This window comes from Cydia pomonella, chromosome 25 (assembly GCF_033807575.1).
Source record: "Cydia pomonella isolate Wapato2018A chromosome 25, ilCydPomo1, whole genome shotgun sequence".
Classification (NCBI taxonomy): Eukaryota; Metazoa; Arthropoda; class Insecta; order Lepidoptera; family Tortricidae; genus Cydia; species Cydia pomonella.
In genome coordinates, this window is record NC_084727.1 from 10332456 (window position 1) to 10350457 (window position 18002).

The 18002-nt window shown below is 36.8% G+C and overlaps 1 protein-coding gene and 1 long non-coding RNA gene across 2 annotated transcripts; one reads left to right on the forward strand and one right to left on the reverse strand.

The window, feature by feature from the left end:
• Positions 1–700: 700 nt before the first annotated feature.
• LOC133531373 (zinc finger protein Xfin-like) lies at positions 701–13763 on the reverse strand. Its single transcript, XM_061869566.1, has 7 exons — positions 13398–13763; positions 12429–12570; positions 11078–11164; positions 7200–7364; positions 6261–6409; positions 3915–4024; positions 701–2960 (listed from the first exon to the last, which is right to left on the reverse strand). Exons 1-7 carry the CDS (start codon positions 13566–13568, stop codon positions 2132–2134), a joined length of 1653 nt encoding a protein of 550 aa, XP_061725550.1. The 5' UTR covers positions 13569–13763; the 3' UTR covers positions 701–2131.
• Positions 3131–8964, forward strand: LOC133531381 (uncharacterized). The gene is made up of 2 exons (XR_009801522.1): positions 3131–3249; positions 8799–8964. It is a non-coding gene; the product is annotated as an uncharacterized LOC133531381 (long non-coding RNA).
• Positions 13764–18002: the final 4239 nt, after the last annotated feature.

Genomic DNA, 18002 nt, shown 5'->3' on the forward strand with positions numbered 1-18002 from the left:
TCGTATTGAACACGTCGTTGTGGGAAAATATCATTATTGTTTTTACTATTTTCTTTGTGGGGCCTACTCCACATCAAAGTACGCAAACAAAACAGAGTCACAAAACCTTTTTCGAGTGGACCCACTCACGACAGCCGACAACATGGCGGCGCGCGGGCTGGCAACCGTTGCTAGGCAACGACCGCCGCTCGCGCCGGTAACGCGTGCGCCGCCCGCGTCCTTCATCAGTGTTACCTACGTCACGGGATCGATCGCTCGCGCATCGTCAGTGCCAGTTAAATCCTATCCGCGTACTTGACTAGTAGCTTATCGTGATGCTAGCCTATGGATTCACGGACTAATATAAATGGTATGGTGCATGAACCTAACTAGTGTTTCGGTGAACTGTGTGTTAAATAATAATAACTTTTTAACTGTATTTCGGACATTACATATTGTTTATTAAGTGTGTGCATTATTATTTACTATCCACGTAGGTTGCATTGCATTGCACCCACCCCACACTTGCATTCTTTCCATTTTTTTTCACCGTTCAAACCGTCCCTGGACCTAGAAATATTCCAGTACCAAAATTAGCCAAATCGGTTTCTAATAAAAGTTTGGAGGAAAACCGAAATAAACCGGTATTAACCGGTATTTTATAAACTGGTTCCTAGCCTTGATCATCATCATCAATGAAGAAAATAAGTTAAATACTAAATTACTTACAAGTATCTATATTTTATTATGGAATTAAATACATTATTATACACAGTAATTATTATTGTTCAAATACATATTTTGTATCATTATTTCTCATTTACATAATCTGGTCAAACATAAATACAGACATACAATAATCAAATTATAATTAATAACACTTGACATATGCTCATTGTTGACTTTCTGTAATTTTAGCTATATAATAGTATTTTATACAATCGTCATATAATAGAGAGCTTTTCAGTCGAGTACCGTGTTTAGGCAACGAAGCTTGCCGAGTTGCCTAAGAAAGGTACGAGATTGAAAAGCTTGATTATATCGCTATTGTATACAATACTTTTTCTACGAACTAAAATAATACTTTATTTTACTATAAAACCTGAATAATTTATGAAAATTAGTAGGTATCTCAGTAGACACACTATTCTATGGAAGCGCGGCGGCAAGTGAGTTGTCATTTTTTTTTTTATAGTTGACTACAGCGTATCGAAATTAATCTTATAGTTGAGTTGGGAGCCCGACCATGAAAAGTACGCAATTAGTTTTTTATACAAAATCTTAATTCAACCATTATAGTCGATGAGTAGAAAAAATAATTTTGATGACACAATGTAGTCTAATGGGTAGACATATATAAAGTTTAGTAATATATCGTAATAAAGTGGAAACATAATTTGTAACCCATTGAACGCCACACTAAGCGTAAAAGTTTATATTAAGCTGTACCCGCGCGTCAGTTAACGTCTATGGCGCTCAACGGGTTAATTACATGTTTTACATTGCAGGTACTTCGGTGTTCCATCACCATTAACTTGGTTTAGTAAATGTAGTCAGTAAAATTTAAGAACTTACTGAATAAAATCCCACGGACGACCAGTTCCTCAATCCACCAACGAAGCGGCAGTTGACGTTTACGAGGTGTCATGACACATCTCAAATCACTTTACGAATTATCGCCCGGGAAGGAATGACAGACAAACTTTGTACAAGATGGCCCAAAATATGTTGATTTTTGTTTTACGAATATATTTATTATTTATAATTTTTTTACAAAATGTCAGTAAAAATTAAATCTACAATCATTTAATTGAAACAAAACGTATTATATTCAAAATATTCTTCTTTATAAAATTCCGCTCCCGGCGTTTATGTACTTAGTTAGGTCACAAGTTCTGTCACAAAAGTTTTGACTGATAAAATGTACCTAATACAAAGTTTTTAATTAAAAAAAGCTTGCCATGATCTGAAAGCTTGTTTTATACTTACCAAAAGGGTATATAATAAGTTTAAAATTTAAATCGCGTCTTTATTTACCACTTGTTCACTTTGGGCTTGTCGTTAGACGCGACTACGCGGCTGGATTGTGAGAAATTATATTTTAAAAAAGTCACTTTCAAAGGTCAAGTCTTTGGGTCACTTACTAATCGTCTCATCCGAAATTAGCATTCAACTCGAACTGATGATGGCTCTTCATATGGCTCTTCAAGCTCCCATTCTGCGTAAACGCCGCGTTACAAATATCACACTTATACCTTCTGTCATTCGAGTGCGACCTCACATGCTCCTGCAACGACTGCAGCCTAGGATAACACTTATCACAAAAGTCACAACGAAAATTCCTTTCCCCAGTATGTGTTGCCATATGCTCCTTTAACCTTGAGGGTAAGTAGAATCTTTGTTCGCACAAATCACATTGATGCTTATATACCTTCAAATGGTTTCTTCTGTTATGTTCCATAAGCGTTTTCCTTCTATTATATACTTTATCACACAATTTACACGGAAACGTTCTTTTATCACCATGCACCTCTATTAAATGTCGATTCCTCAATGCGTAAGACAGAAAACTAGATTCACATTTATAACAATTCACTGTAGGTTTTTTCTCGTGTACCGTAGCCACGTGTAAATACCGACTGTATTTAGATTTCAAGTTCTTCCCACATATTTCACATGGGAAATTCACTTCCACTTTGTTATGGCTTTTTATGTGCGTTCTTAACGAATTTTGTTCCAAAAAACACGCCCCACATTGATCGCATATATACGTCCCGAAATGTTCGATCATATGTTTTTTCAAACTGTCGAAATATGGAAAGCTGCTGTTGCATTCTGTGCATTTTATATTGTCTAATGTTAACTTGAATTTCAGGAACTCGTTTTGGACGGGGAATATTTTTTTGTTGTGGACGCTTGTAATGTGTTGTTTAAAGTCTTCTAGTGTTTCGATCTTCGCGGGGCATAGTCTGCAATCGATCCTGGAAATATAACAGAAAGTATATCATTTATTTTACCCCTAATTCTAAACTTCTTCTTTTATTTATTTTGTCCCGGTAAGGGCATTTATTTGTGTGATGAGAACGGATATTTGTTCCTGGGTTATCGGTGTTTGCTATGTATTTAAATATTTATATGTATATCGCTGTCTAAGTATTATATATATACAAAACAAGCCTTATTCTTGACGACCGGTTTGGCCTAGTGGGTAGTGACCCTGCCTACGAAGCTGATGGTCCCGGGTTCAAATCCTGGTAAGGGCATTTATTCGTGTGATGAGCATGGATATTTGTTCCTGAGTCATGGGTGTTTTCTATGTATTCAAGTATTTATAAATATTTATATATTATATATATCGTTCTCTAAGTACCCTCAACACAAGCCTTATTGAGCTTACTGTGGGACTTAGTCAATTTGTGTAATAAAAATGTCCTATAGTATTTATTTATTTATTTATTTTTATTTATTTACTTATTGAGCTTACCGTGGGACTTAGTCAATCTATGCTACTTAAATACATAGAAAACATCCATGACTCAGAAACAAATATCTGTGCTAATCATACAAATAGGTGCTCTTACCGGGATTCGAACCCAGGACCATCGGCTTCAAAGGCAGGGTCACTACCCACTAGGCCAGTCCGGTCGTCAAGTTGATAAAAGCTTGTACAAATTCTCAAACAGGGCAAGCTCGGATATATTTTTTTTTACACTACGTCTAAAAAGCATACGGCCCGCCTGATGGTAAGCAGTCTCCGTAGCCTATGCACGTCTGCAACTCCAGAGGAGTTACATGCGCGTTGCCGACCCTAACACTCCGCCCCTCGTTGAGCTCTTACCAGCAGGAACACAACACTATGAGTAGGGTCTACTGTTATTTGGCTGCGGTTTTTCTGTTAGGAGGTACTTCCCCAGTTGGACTCTGCTCCTGATTACCTGGTGATGTCAATCTTGGGTATCTTCTTGTTCTCCGTCATGCTCTCGAACATGCTCGGCTTGTGCAGCATCGTGTGCTCGCGGAGTTCCACTGGATTCGTGAATTGGTCCTGGAGATACGACATGAAAATTAGAGATGCAACGGATAGTGGTTTCGCCGGATACCGGATATCCGGCCGTTAGGCCAACGTATTTGGCTAAAAGTTTTGTTAAAAATTAATTGAATTAGATTGCGCGATTGTTCAAAGTTTCATGCAGGTTGCAAATTGTTCAGTTATAGCAAAATTTGAAATAGAGGTCGATTGTCAAAGTAAACTTTGTAGCCGCAATAAATTTACTGCCATCTTTCGACACATGATTAAAACTTTTAGAACGCCATTTGACTTTGAGCCTTATTCTTTCTTGTGTTAAATATCAAAAAGTGGCGACGTAATGGTGGTGGCAAAAAGTGGTAGGGTGAGAGTTGAACACTATAGTGATGCTCTTGCAACACTCTGAAGGTAGGACAGACAAGACCAGCGGGTTTATACGTACCCTGCAGTAGTAGCAGTAATAGTTGCTGATCCTATTATGGAACGGGCAGACGTAAGAGTTGAGCACTATTGCGATGCTGTTCCAACACTCTGAAGGTAGGACACACAAGACCAGCGTGTTTATACGTACCCTGCAGTAGTAGCAGTAATAGTTGCTGTTCCAACACTCTGAAGGTAGGACAGACAAGACCAGCGTGTTTATACGTACCCTGCAGTAGTAGCAGTAATAGTTGCTGATCCTTGCGTGTATACCGATTTCTCTAAATGCTTCGATAAAATAGATCATTCAATTTTACTTCAGAAGCTTTTCAGGATCGGTATACACGGTGACCTCTTTAGGTGGTTAAAGTCTTACATTAGTAATAGAAGTCAGGCGGTTGCACTCAAGGGCTATAGGTCGAAGTTTCTACCCGTTCCCTCAGGGGTTCCCCAGGGCTCTCACCTGGGGCCTTTTCTATTTGTCTTATATGTAAATGATATTGATACTATCTTTCAGTCTTCATCCCACATACTTTATGCAGACGACACAAAAATATATAAGACTATTAGGAATTATGATGATTGTGTTGCGTTACAATCCGATTTGTCACAATTTGAGGACTATTGTCAGCGAAATCACTTAATTATAAACGCTGAGAAATGCTACACTATCACATTTTCCCGTAAACATAATCCTATAACTTTCGATTATAAGTTAGCTGGTAGCAGTGTCTCACGGGTGTCGTCGATCCGAGATTTAGGGATTACTCTGGATGCTAAACTCTCCTTTGTTGAACACATAGATAATATTGTGGCGAGAGCATATAAAAAATTAGGAATGATTTTGCGTTTAAGTAAACCATTCAAAAGTACATTCACATTAAAAGTTTTGTATTATTCTTTCGTCCGTAGTATTTTGGAGTTTGGCAGTGTTATTTGGAGCCCACATTTTGGCATTCATAAGTCACGACTTGAAAGGATTCAGAAAATTTTTTGTAAGTCCCTTGATTACAGAACCGGCCGCTATAACTGTGATTATTTTTCGTCAGCAGCTAGACATAGTCTCCCTCCATTGGAGAAAAGAAGAGCATATCTAGATGTTTTATTTTTATTTAAAATTATTAGAAATCACATAGATTCTAACCTTTTATTAGATAGCGTTTCCTTCAAAATCTCTCGTTTCCACTCACGTTCTAAACCCACATTTTCTATTTCCTCCTGTGGCACACAGTATGCTAAAAACTCTTTCTTTAGGCGCACTTGTTATTTGTATAATGAATCTCTTAACGATATAGATATTTTTGTTCATAGTTTGTCCGTGTTCAAGAACAAAGTTCGGCAAATTTTGTTTTCTAGAAATTGATCAATTTGGTTCGAGTCATATTTTTCATACTTTTGTATGTTTTCTTAACTTACTTGCATGTAGTACACAACTAAACCGGTAATTTATAATTGCGTAATTTACATTTCTATGTAATAGTTTTCTTAGTAATGTAGGAAACTTTAGGCCTATTTTTAGTTCATTTACTCTAGACATATTTGTAAAAGGCTGTTTGTTTTCTAAATAAATAAAAAAAATCCTATTATGGAACGGGCAGACGTACGAGTTGAGCACTATTGCGATGCTGTTCCAACACTCTGAAGGTAGGACAGACAAGACCAGCGTGTTTATACGTACCCTGCAGTAGTAGCAGTAATAGTTGCTGTTCCAACACTCTGAAGGTAGGACAGACAAGACCAGCGTGTTTATACGTACCCTGCAGTAGTAGCAGTAATAGTTGCTGTTCCAACACTCTGAGGGTAGGACAGACAAGACCAGCGTGTTTAAACGTACCCTGCAGTAGTAGCAGTAATAGTTGCTGATCCTATTATGGAACGGGCAGACGTACGAGTGGAGCACTATAGTGGTGGTGTTGTGGTACACCATGTGGTCGTGGTCGTCGGGACTCTTTTTTTGTGGCTTCAGCTTCTTCGGCGGGGATGCTAGAAATAATAGTTAAGATCAGAGACTAGTAAATATTCAAGAAGAACAGCTTCTATACAACACCGCGTTCCTTTCCTATCATCCTGATTAATTACTAAAATGAGAGATCACTTGGAAAAATTGGGGCAAACTAGACCGCGGGCCAGGCGTAAATTTCGTCATCGCATCCTGGACAATAGCTCGTAAAGCGGTTAAGGGCTATGTGTAATGAACCCTCGTGGACGTAAAAAAAGTAAACACATTTAGTCATCACCTCCCGAATGAAATTTCGTCAGAAGATAGTTGAAATGTCATAGTGAATCGTTAAATCGTCAGCCGGTCAAACAACTTTCTCAGTGGCGCGAATTTCAAATTTTCTATGGGACGATAACTGTGTATGTTTGTACAGGTCAAATCTAGCCAGTTAAATTTGACCTACTTCCCGGTTTCCGATGAAGCTGAACATTTGCATACATATGTAAGTCGGGTGACAATGCAATATTATGGTACCATCGAGCTGATCTGATGATGGACAGGAGGTGGACATAGGAACTCTGTGATAAAACAACCTGTGTTTGGGGTTTTTAGACTTTTCTCGATGAGTATTAGTTGCCTGTGGAAAGAAAAGTACAGTCAGCGATAAAAGCTTGTACCGAAAACTTATTTAAATTTGCTGCTTTTTTTACACTGACTAAATTAATTGTTTAAGGCGCGTGCATGGCGTACGCTATGTAATGCCTACATAATGAATTATTAGTATTGTATACTTAAAAAAATATTGAAAAACGATGTTATATTATATATACTCACGTGGTCCGTTGTCCAGCAATATGTCAAGTTTATCCTGCAGAGCGAGCGCTCTATCGAACAGCTCTCTCCTGGATCGTTTCTTCAGCACTAAGGGTCGCGGTCGCGTCTTCTTCCGCTTCTCGAGTGGCTCTGACTTTAGCTCTATCTCCATTTTGCATTCTGGTTCTGTTGAGGCAAAAATTTGTATATGTGACTGTTTGTGTTCTAAATAAATTAAAAAAAAAATATATTAGTAAAATGAATGAAAAAAAAGAAAACATATTTATTCCATAAACCACATGCGTGTATGCACGCGGGACAAAAGAAACGAAATAAGGTTAAGGAAAAAAAGGTTAAGAACAACAAAACAAGTGTCGTCAAGCTCACCATACTTATTAACCTATCGAATGAGCTAATGCTTTTACGGATACTGGAAAGCGATATGTAAATGTACTACATACCTATGAGGCCTGGATGTTAGTGAGATGACGATATGAGTTGTGCTGGTGTCCGACTTTATTACCTACATATAACATGAGTATCACATGATTATCCACCTGGTTTCTTGAGCTTAATAGTCGCCTCCAAACCTCCCCTTATAGCGACCCCTTTCCTCACACAAAGTTTACCTTAAGTTCATATTAGCCTCACTGGATCACTGTTCATTTTCTGAGTACTGATAACGTTGGTCACAATATACCAGAGACACATCATTATTCTAATAACACCATAAGAACGTTCTTGACTTGATCTAAAAGCAAATATCACTGCCGCGTCGATTTGTTCGCACACAACCTCCTTTTTCCTACTGTCGTTCTCATCTACCCTCTCAACTTCCCTCAAAAAATCCCAATAACCTAGAAGCGGTTACTTAAACGTGACTACTAGCGCCATCTACTCCATGACGTTGGCAAATATTAGCTGGTTCACAATACTTTCGCGACAACAAGGTAGGAACTCAAGTATTTTGAGTCTAAATTGAAGAACTCGAATCTCGACTCTGTTTTACGAGACTCAGAGCTTAAAAAACTTTTGAGTCTTTTAAGTCCCGAGTCGAGTCCTTTATTGAGTCCTTTTTTGCGCTTAAAAAGGACTCAATAAAGGACTCAAAAGGACTCGAGTCTCCGAATAAAGACTCGGTCAACAATTTTATAGGTTTTACCTAAACAACAGTAAAGGAAATAGGCGTTATTGTATCATTTATGTTATGTACATGCATTTTACATAAAGACAACACATTTCAAAGTTATTTGTAAAAAAAATAACTCCGAAAAGGATTCAAGTCTCTACAAAAGACTCGGGTTTCTAATAAAATGAAAAAAACTCGAGTTTGGTCTTATTATAATTATAAGTCTGAAAAACTGAGTCGAGTCTTATAAAAAAAATTTTTTTTTTTTTTTAATTTATTCGTTAGCATACATGCTTTTTACAATAACAGGGTAGATGTCTCTTTTTAAGTATTCAGAGATACTTGTGATAAGAGACACCGCTCTTCCGCAGTAAAGTATCTTAAATAACAAAAGTTTGACGACCGGTTTGGCCTAGTGGGTAGTGACACTGCCTACGAAGCTGATGGTCCCGGGTTCAAATCCTGGTAAGAGCATTTATTCGTGTGATGAGCATGGATATTTGTTCCTGAGTCATGGGTGTTTTCTATGTATTTAAGTATTTATAAATATGTATATATTATATATATCGTTGTCTAAGTACCCTCAACACAAGCCTTATTGAGCTTACTGTGGGACTTAGTCAATTTGTGTAATAATGTCCTATAATATTTATTTATTTTATTTATTTAAAGGTGATACAGATTAACTTAAAATACAGAAAATGCTATATTACTACATGATGAGTTGAGTAGAAAATAGAAAAGAAAATTAATAAACTTACAGGGTAAAGATGCCAGGTTTCCAGTTCACTTAAGAGGGGAGTAGAGGGAGGGGTGGGTGTGTGTGTGTGTGTGTGTGTGAGTGTGCATGTGCGTGTGTGTGTCTATGAGTACGCGTCTTAAAGCAAAGGACTCGAGCCTTAACCAACAGTAATTCCAGCAATGTGTGCAGTAGGGAAACCCTGTCTCAGCTTATTGTTGCTATTCGCAAACGAGGCAAATTGAAGAAAAGAAAAAAGGAAATACATTTATTGACGACCGGTTTGGCCTAGTGGGTAGTGACCCTGCCTACGAAGCTGATGGTCCCGGGTTCAAATCCTGGTAAGGGCATTTATTCGTGTGTTGAGCATGGATGTTTGTTTCTGAGTCATGGGTGTTTTCTATGTATTTAAGTATTTATAAATATTTATATATTATATATATCGTTGTCTAAGTACCCTAAAAACGAGCCTTATTGGGCTTACCGTGGGACTTAGTCAATTTGTGTAATAATGTCCTATAATATTTATTATTATTATTATTAATTATTTATTTAACGCCACAACATAGTACATAAACATAGTACATAGTTGTAAGTGTGGAAAAAAAGAAAAAAAAAGAAGGCATGCAGACATAAAAAAAACATTTGGACGCTAAAATAGGATCCACACTCAGCATAATGCTGCGGCAATCCGTGACGCTGCTTTTCTGTGGGGACCTAACTTAGTCTTTTTTTTTATACAACGTCGGTGGCAAACAAGCATACGGCCTGCCTGATGGTAAGCAGTCTCCGTAGCCTATGTACACCTGCAACTCCAGAGGAGTTACATGCGCGTTGCCGACCCTAACCCCACCCCCCCTCGTTGAGCTCTGGCAACCTTACTCACCGGCAGGAACACAACACTATGAGTAGGGTCAAGTGTTATTTGGCTGCGGTTTTCTGTAAGGTGGAGGTACTTCCCCAGTTGGGCTCTGCTCTAGATCTGGAATGACATCTGCTGTGCTGTGCCCTACCACACAAGGCGAGATGACATTCACATTGCCCATATCTCTCTTTTGGACGTAGTTTAAGGAGATACCCGGGTCCAAAAAGTCTAGAGTTAATGGCGACACGATTCAAATATAAAACATTGATATAAAAACTAACCATACAAAATTAAAAAAACCAGAAAAAAAGAACATACACATGATCATATTAACAATATTATAGGTAAAAAACTTAAGTAAGTCACCTGTTGTATGTAGTTGTGACGTGTTCGAATAGACAATACATGTTTAAAAGACACACACAAACAAAACAAATGTCTATTTTGTTTTTTTATACTACGTACAACGTACGTACGTGTGTGTGTGTGTGTGTGTGTGTGTGTGTGTGCGTGTGTTTTTATTCGGACACGTCACAACTGCATACAACAGGTGACTTACTTATGTTTTTTACCTATACAATATTAACTAAGAACCGCTACAAAATTTCATTAATTTGCTGTGAATACGTAAAAGCGTAAAAGTGTGTGAGTAATTAGCCGGGTCCACACAAGGCGAGCAGATGCGCGAGGCAATCTCTTCGCACACAAACCGGCCAGTGTAGACGTGCCTCGGCCGAGGCGGCGCGCGCGTTTTCCTCGCCCGAGCGCGCCGAATCGGACGAGGCACGTCTACACTGGCCATTTTGTGCGTGAGGAAATTGCCTCGCGCGTCTGCTCGCCTTGTGTGGACCCGGCTAATGACCTGTTACTAGGACTTGACTTGCAATACAAATGACAGAGTGTATAGTATGCGTGTGTGTGTGTGTGTGTTAGTGTGTGCGTGTGTGATATGTACTATTATTTCTTTCTTTATATTGAATTCTTACATTCCTTACATTCATTACGTTCATGAGTAGGTTTAAATATATATAATATTTTACAGTAGGTACATATGGTGCTGCTTTACTTCACTTTTTTTGTGATGTCCAAAATTTCAAGCGCCATATTCTGTAAAACATTCTACGATTAAACAAATAATATTATAATTTAAATGAAGAGTTATTTACCATAATCATGGTCATCGTGCGCGCCCACGGACGCATCCGAGTCAGGGACGGGCTCCACCTTCACTTTGGTCTCCACCAGGGGCACTTCTGTAATTAATTGATATCAGACTTAACAAATACAATAAATATCAGTCTTCTTCATGTCTTGCTTCCTCATCATGACTGAGGTTCGCGACCACATGAGCTCGTTATTTTGGGTAATTCCCACTAGTTACCACCAAGTTGTTACCAGTGGTAACTACTGGGAAAAAAAACCCACTAGTTACTTTTTTTCCCAGTAGTTACCACTAAAATTTGGTTAGGTTAGGTTAGGTTAGACTAAGTTAGGTATTCAATACTAATAAAAACAGTATAAATATGGAGTACGTTTATCAATAATTAATTAACCGTCGAATTAATTATAAGTTAATTAGTTATTCGTTTCATTATAAGAAGATTATTTCAGTAAATTGCCTTAGAAGTGATAAAAAAAATCGGCCTTTGACTGATTTGTTTGTTCGTTCGTATAATTGTAACGTTATTCATTGAAAAGGACTTTATTGTCGATGGCGCTTACACCATTATCAACGATGCTCCTATACAAATACAAGGCTGCGCTACGCAGTGCGACGTAAGCGCCCTCGACAAAAGATCCAGGTTTCATAGATAACGTCACAATTAGCTCAATGTACAATTAATAAGATAAATGCTCTTTTGATGCGCTTTTCAAAATTGTCTGGGTCTAGCCACACATGTCCAAAGTAGTTAAGATGGAATAGCTTTTCGAATCTAACGAAATAACAGTATTTTTTCTGTGAAATTCCATTTCGAGGGAAAACTTTTTCCATTAACTTAATCTTGACACATAATTTTGATTTTGATGTACATCGCTTCAGCATAATATAGAGTAAGACCTAGAGTAGGTTTATAGGATTCGCTTTTTTGAAAAAAAAAATTGTTTTCTTTTTTTGTTTGGTAAATTTTGAAAAAAAGGAAAACCTATAAGCTTAGTTTTTCATTGTGTTAATAATATACTAAAATTTTAGTTTTACATTGTGTTAATAACATTTTAATAACAATTAAAAATCATGGAGAATGGAACATATTTAAAAATGGAAAAACATTTACTCTTTTTGTATGGACAATTGGACAATCAACTGGTATACTCCCCTCTTAAGGATCGGTTTATAAAAGTACGGTATGTGAACCCCCAGGGAGTTTACCACTCACTATAGATTGGGCAACATTTAATTTTTAAATTATAATTTTTTAAGTTACATTTATGTTGGATATTTGCTGATTAATTTTGCAAAGATACCAGCTGAATGAATTATATGAATTGAAAAGAGTCATGAATCTCTCGCTGCCTTACCATCCTTGTTCTCCAGCCGGGAGTTGAGGAAGGCCTGCTCGCTCTGCAGAACCTGCTGCCGGAAGGCCACGGCTTCCCGGAGACGCCCAACACATGTGGCGCACACTCCACTGTCCTTAGGCTCCCCATCTAAATGGGAGAGCTGAAAATATATGTGAAATATTGACACTGCTGGGACCAGTTTTGTGGACAATTTAATCAAAATTAAACAAATGAACCATAACCCACAGTAAATTTATTAGTTTATAATAAGTTTGTGTATTATAATCTTGGGAGTTTCCCTCTGATCTACTCAAAGACTACAGATCCCTTTTAGAGATAAAGACATTTTTGTACCAAAATTTCTCTAAAACTGAATAGTAACTTATTTTATGTACAATAAATAGATAGATAAAATCTTTATTCAATAAAGTGCTTAATAATATTATAACCTGTTGTGGGTATTAAACACAGACAGCATATCATACAAATAAATGCTCTTACCATGATTTAAACCTAAAACCACAAACTTAATAAGCAGGGTAACTATTAGCCAGGCTAAAAGACTTGATTAATAATCAAAGTTCATATACATTTCCACTGAGGCTTAGGTCAAAAATGCATAATCCTAACTATGTTTTTCTTAGCAAGTTTTATGTAGCTTCACCTGCAATATTTCTGCTTTGTTAACTTTTCTTAGGTAGTTGTCTGTAATATCAAGTCCACCTTATGTACTGTATATCAATCAATTTTTCGTGTTATGGCTCCATCAAGGTGTTGATGATTCTGCCAATGTCGAGGTTGGATAAGACACGGCTAGTATATGAATCTTTTGGTGCAATTAATATTAAATAAATATGTAAATGTATCCCTCACTGTTATACATACAAATTTGCATCTTTAAACAGATCAAGTGTATTCCTTCCTTAGTACATTACACAGACTGTTCAGTGAAGGATTAAAATAAGGTTAAATAAATAACAAACTTACAAGAAAGCCGAAGCAATCCATCAACATATCGGAGTAAACTTCCTTCTTGCCAAGCCACTCGTATTCGCTGCTCAAAAGTCGGCATTTCTTTATGGAGCGGCAGCATCGACATAGCGCAGGGTCAACTGTAGGGCCTTTAGTTTTGCCCACTGACGTGCCGGCCACCGCCATGGTGATTAATACTTTAGAAAATACTATTTATTTAATTTATAAACAGGAAAGAGCACTTTTGGGGAACAGCATTTTTGACAGACAGGATTCGTTCGAGTAGAACTGATTGAAAGTTCATAAAATATAATGATTTACACGAACATTTCGATTGCTAAATTATGTAACTATGTTATTTTGGAGTAACTAAATTATTTAGACTCAATGAAATATGATTTAATTATATTTGTTCCTTTAATTTATTAGTTCTATTTCTATACAATAATAATAGAAACTCTCTACTCGAACTGTTCTTTTTGCGTTTTGTTTTTGCATGAAAGTTACTGCCAGAGAGGTTGCATATAAATCACAATCTACTATCGATTGTAAAAATTTATAATCGAGATTCGGTCGTATTATATCATATTGTGTTCAAAATAGATCTTTATCGGTATTTATGAAAATAAATTAAACTTCTACTTGATACTTTCTTCCTTTAAATGTCATTAGTCCAGTTCCACACTGTTGCATTAAAATGAAAGTATCATACAAAGAGCATATAATCACTACGTTTTAAGAGACGGGACTTCCATACTAGCGAGTGGAATCAGGTTGTTTCGCAAATCATTACCAAAATCTACGACAAAGAACTGTCAAGGAACCATAATACCAACATAACCCATTTAAATAGTGTAGTACGCTACACGCTTGCGATTCTTATCGATATCGATAAAATGGGGAGGGTTGAAACATAGGCTCCTGTCTACAAATTTTGTACTCGAAATAAAATAGCATCGAGTCCACATTTAAGTTGTATGTTATATAGTGGATAGTTCTTCGAGTGGACTAATATCTGGTCGGGCTTAATGTGGACCCGAATTATATTAATACAGTTTTTAAGTCGTGTTTTTTTTTTATTTAAAGCTTTATTTTCAAAATGTTCTGCACATACATGTTTCAATAAATGTAACTTTTCTATGGGAAGATGTATCGTCAGGTCTTCGTTCCCAACAAATTTGACCCACTGCCTGCATCTGAAAACATACAGCCTTGGACAAATATGACTTTATCTACAGTTTATATTCCAAGTATTTGCGAATGAGATGATCAACTGATTATTTAGCGCTAATATGCATCTATAAATCATGTTTTTCGGCATCCAGTTATCAACAACCCTTTATCAATGCTCTAACTTTTTATGTATTTATATGTCTGTTAATCATGAGAACCGGTCTGGCCTACTGGGCAGTAACCCTGCCTATGAAGCCGATGGTCCCAGGTTCAAATCCTGGTACGGGCATTTATTTGTGTGATGCGTATTTGTTCCTGAGTCATGTGTGTTTTCTATGTATTTATATGTATATATCGTTGTCTAAGTACCCACAACACATGTCTTATTGAGCTTCCTATGGGATTAAGTCAATTTGTGTAATAATGTCGTATAATATTTTTTAATGATCACAAAAAGAGAGATTACTTTACTTACATTTCAGATTAATATATTAAATAATTACTAGATTAAAAAATATATATCAATGACCATTAATGCATAGATGATAGATAATTTTCCACTGAAAATCTTCGACGAATTAATTTTTTGTCATATTGCATGAAGTTCTCAGGAAATTTCACATATTTTATTTAATTACTTACACTGATATACAAATAAACATACAATTATCGATAGTCTTAGTACATCCCTAGTTCACAACTAAAAATAATATAAAATATCAAATTTTCGATGTGTTTAAAGCCTGCTGCACCAAAATAAGGTCAAAAGTATCTAAAGCAATACGTACCGGTCTTTATCCAAGGGAAATTTCGCCATAAAATTCCTTTTTTCGTGATTTTCTCGAGTGGCTCGCTTGCCACATATTTCACACTTAGTTAACCGTTTTCTCGGTGGCATTGTAACAAAGTCGCTCTTTACTCTGATCACGGTTCACTATTTTCGATATTTTAACTAAATAATAAAGAAATTGCTCGAAATACCCGAACAAAACATTGAAGCCTTCATAACAAATAAAACAATTAGGCTGACAGTTGACTTGATGTAAACTTGACAGAATAAATGGCACTGACGTATTATTTTTCTTCGTTGGCAAAGATTTGCGAAACAAGTTTCATACAAAACTTATTTTGTTCTTAGTTGCGTCAGCCTGGTATCATATTTTAAAATGTCTTCTCTCTGTATATAAACCTTACGCTTCATTTCTTTAACATTCTTAGAGGGAGTAAGTCTTATTTCGACCTCTTTTCACCGCATAGTATAGTAATGTAGTGTACTTACTAATCTTACTATGTTCCGAGGGCCTACCGCGAACCACGATCGACGTGTTGCCTCTCTGTCGCACTTGTAACTTCGTGCGCAAGTGTGATAGGGAGGCAACACGTCGAACGTAGTTCGCGGTAGGCCCTCTGAGTAGTGTCCCGTAAATTTGCGAATGATAGGATGGCTCAACGTGTATGTACAATCGCCTTCAGATATATCGGTGAAGTCGTTCACAAATATATGAACAAATTCTCTATTAAAATAATCTAAAACCGGGTCTGACGCGAATTCATTTGCCTTTATATTTTATAAGTTCTAAAATATTATAATGTGTTTAAAATGCGAAAGTTTTAAATGTTATAAAGTCTCAATTATCAAGACGGTAAAGTTCAAGTTCAGATATTTTCGAGCACCTTGGCCGCTCCGATATTTGTGATGGGTCCTAAGACTAGTAGAAAAAATGCAACGTCGCCGGAAAAATATTTTATTACAAAACTTTACAATGTACATTTGTGACGTTCTCAATGAAAAGGGTACTTATTGTCGGTTGTCAATAAGGCATTTCCACGAAGCTTCAATTTGAAATCAACCTTATCGACAACGGACAGTGGTACCTTTCAGTTTAAAACATCACATTTTATCCAGCTTATCTCTAATTTGTATATAATACTCAGATCAGTGTATGTATACTTCCTATTGTAAATATAACTTAAAATTACTATAATACATAAAGTAAAAATTGTGATGGCATAAAAAATAATGGAAAGTAAGCGTAAACGGACAGTCTGTGCGGAAAGAAGAGTCATATACAAATCTAGTTAGTCATCCACGATGGCGCGCAGAATGGGGTTGGCCGGTCGAAGTATTAAACAGATGGCGCCATCATAGCTTGCCCTGTCAATCCCTAGAATTGTGTCAAATTCTTGTTTTTTTTTTGGAATTTTGTGACCTGGATTCCAGTACTTTAAGCCAAATCTCATAGAACAGAACTAGAGACAGGGGCAAGCTATGATGGCGCCATCTATGCAAACCTTTGACAGTTGCCAACCCCATTGTCAAATCTAATCTTTAATTACAATACGAGTCATGCAAGCGTCGTCGTGAATGACACAATCATTATACAGAGGGCTTACCGCGAACCACGTTCGACGTGTTGCCTCCCTGGCACACTTACGTACGAATTTACAAGTGCGACAGAGAGGTAATACGTCGAACGTGGTTCGCGGTAGGCCCTAAGGTATATAACCGCGAAAAACGAAGTTCGTCAATTGCGGGCATTTTTCTCTGTCACTCTAATTACGTCGTAGTGAGAGTAAAAGAGATAAATCCCCGCTATTTGCGAATTTCGGTTTTCGCGGTAGGCCCCCTGATCGCCGACTGAACCCCTGGGTTACCTTATATTTTACGACTCATCTCTTTCCGCACAGATTCTAGAGTGTTTAGTTTAATAAAATAATACTTTCAAACCATATATTGCATTTTTGTTTTTTTTTTTTTTATATAAAAAAAAAACCCTTTAAAATGTTACATTTGCAATTTATACTGCATATTCTATTATTATTAATCCAATTAAAAAAAAAAACAATTAAATGTACAAATGAATAAAAATACAGGTAGAGTAGAAACATAGACAAAGGAATACTAAGACGCAATTTTTTTAATTCTCGGTCACGTTCTCGGCCGTAACAAAAAAAGCGTTCTCGGTCGGACCTTAGTCGTTTTCGTAAAAACTAGTTTCTACGCCAATTCTCGGGATTAGTTGCCGAGCGGATCCTAGGGTTAATGAGCCGTGACAAAAAGCCGGGATAACGTGAGGATGATGATGATGTAGCGGCTGAAGTAGATGGCGCAATAGGCAAACTCTAACGTAAATACGTGGCTGATATTTTCTTAGTATAAGATATATATATATAAGTTCATAATTTATATAGTAGTGTTTCTACTTCAAATAAAAAGAAATTAAAATATTTTTCTAAAAATAATTTAATTTGTTCTAATATGTCTAACGTAAATTGGCTACTTGACTGTTTTTTGTAAATAATGTCAATCGATCTTGATTTTCCTGAGGATCAAATGTCTATATAGGACTCATGGCATTTAAGCAATACAAAGGTCAGAAATGAGAGTTAAAGTCTGACGCTCGCACTCGACGATTGAAACGCCTCTAACAAAATGATAAGGTGATG

Excerpts from the sequence above, each read along its gene's own strand:
- LOC133531373 (XM_061869566.1), bottom strand. The coding sequence starts at position 13,568 with ATGGCGGTGGCCGGCACGTCAGTGGGCAAAACTAAAGGCCCTACAGTT. Across the intron at positions 6,410-7,199 it reads ATTGCTGGACAACGGACCAC|CATCCCCGCCGAAGAAGCTG; the intron begins GTGAGTATATAT and ends TATTATTTCTAG. Across the intron at positions 2,961-3,914 it reads CCCAAGATTGACATCACCAG|GATCGATTGCAGACTATGCC; the intron begins GTAATCAGGAGC and ends TTATATTTCCAG.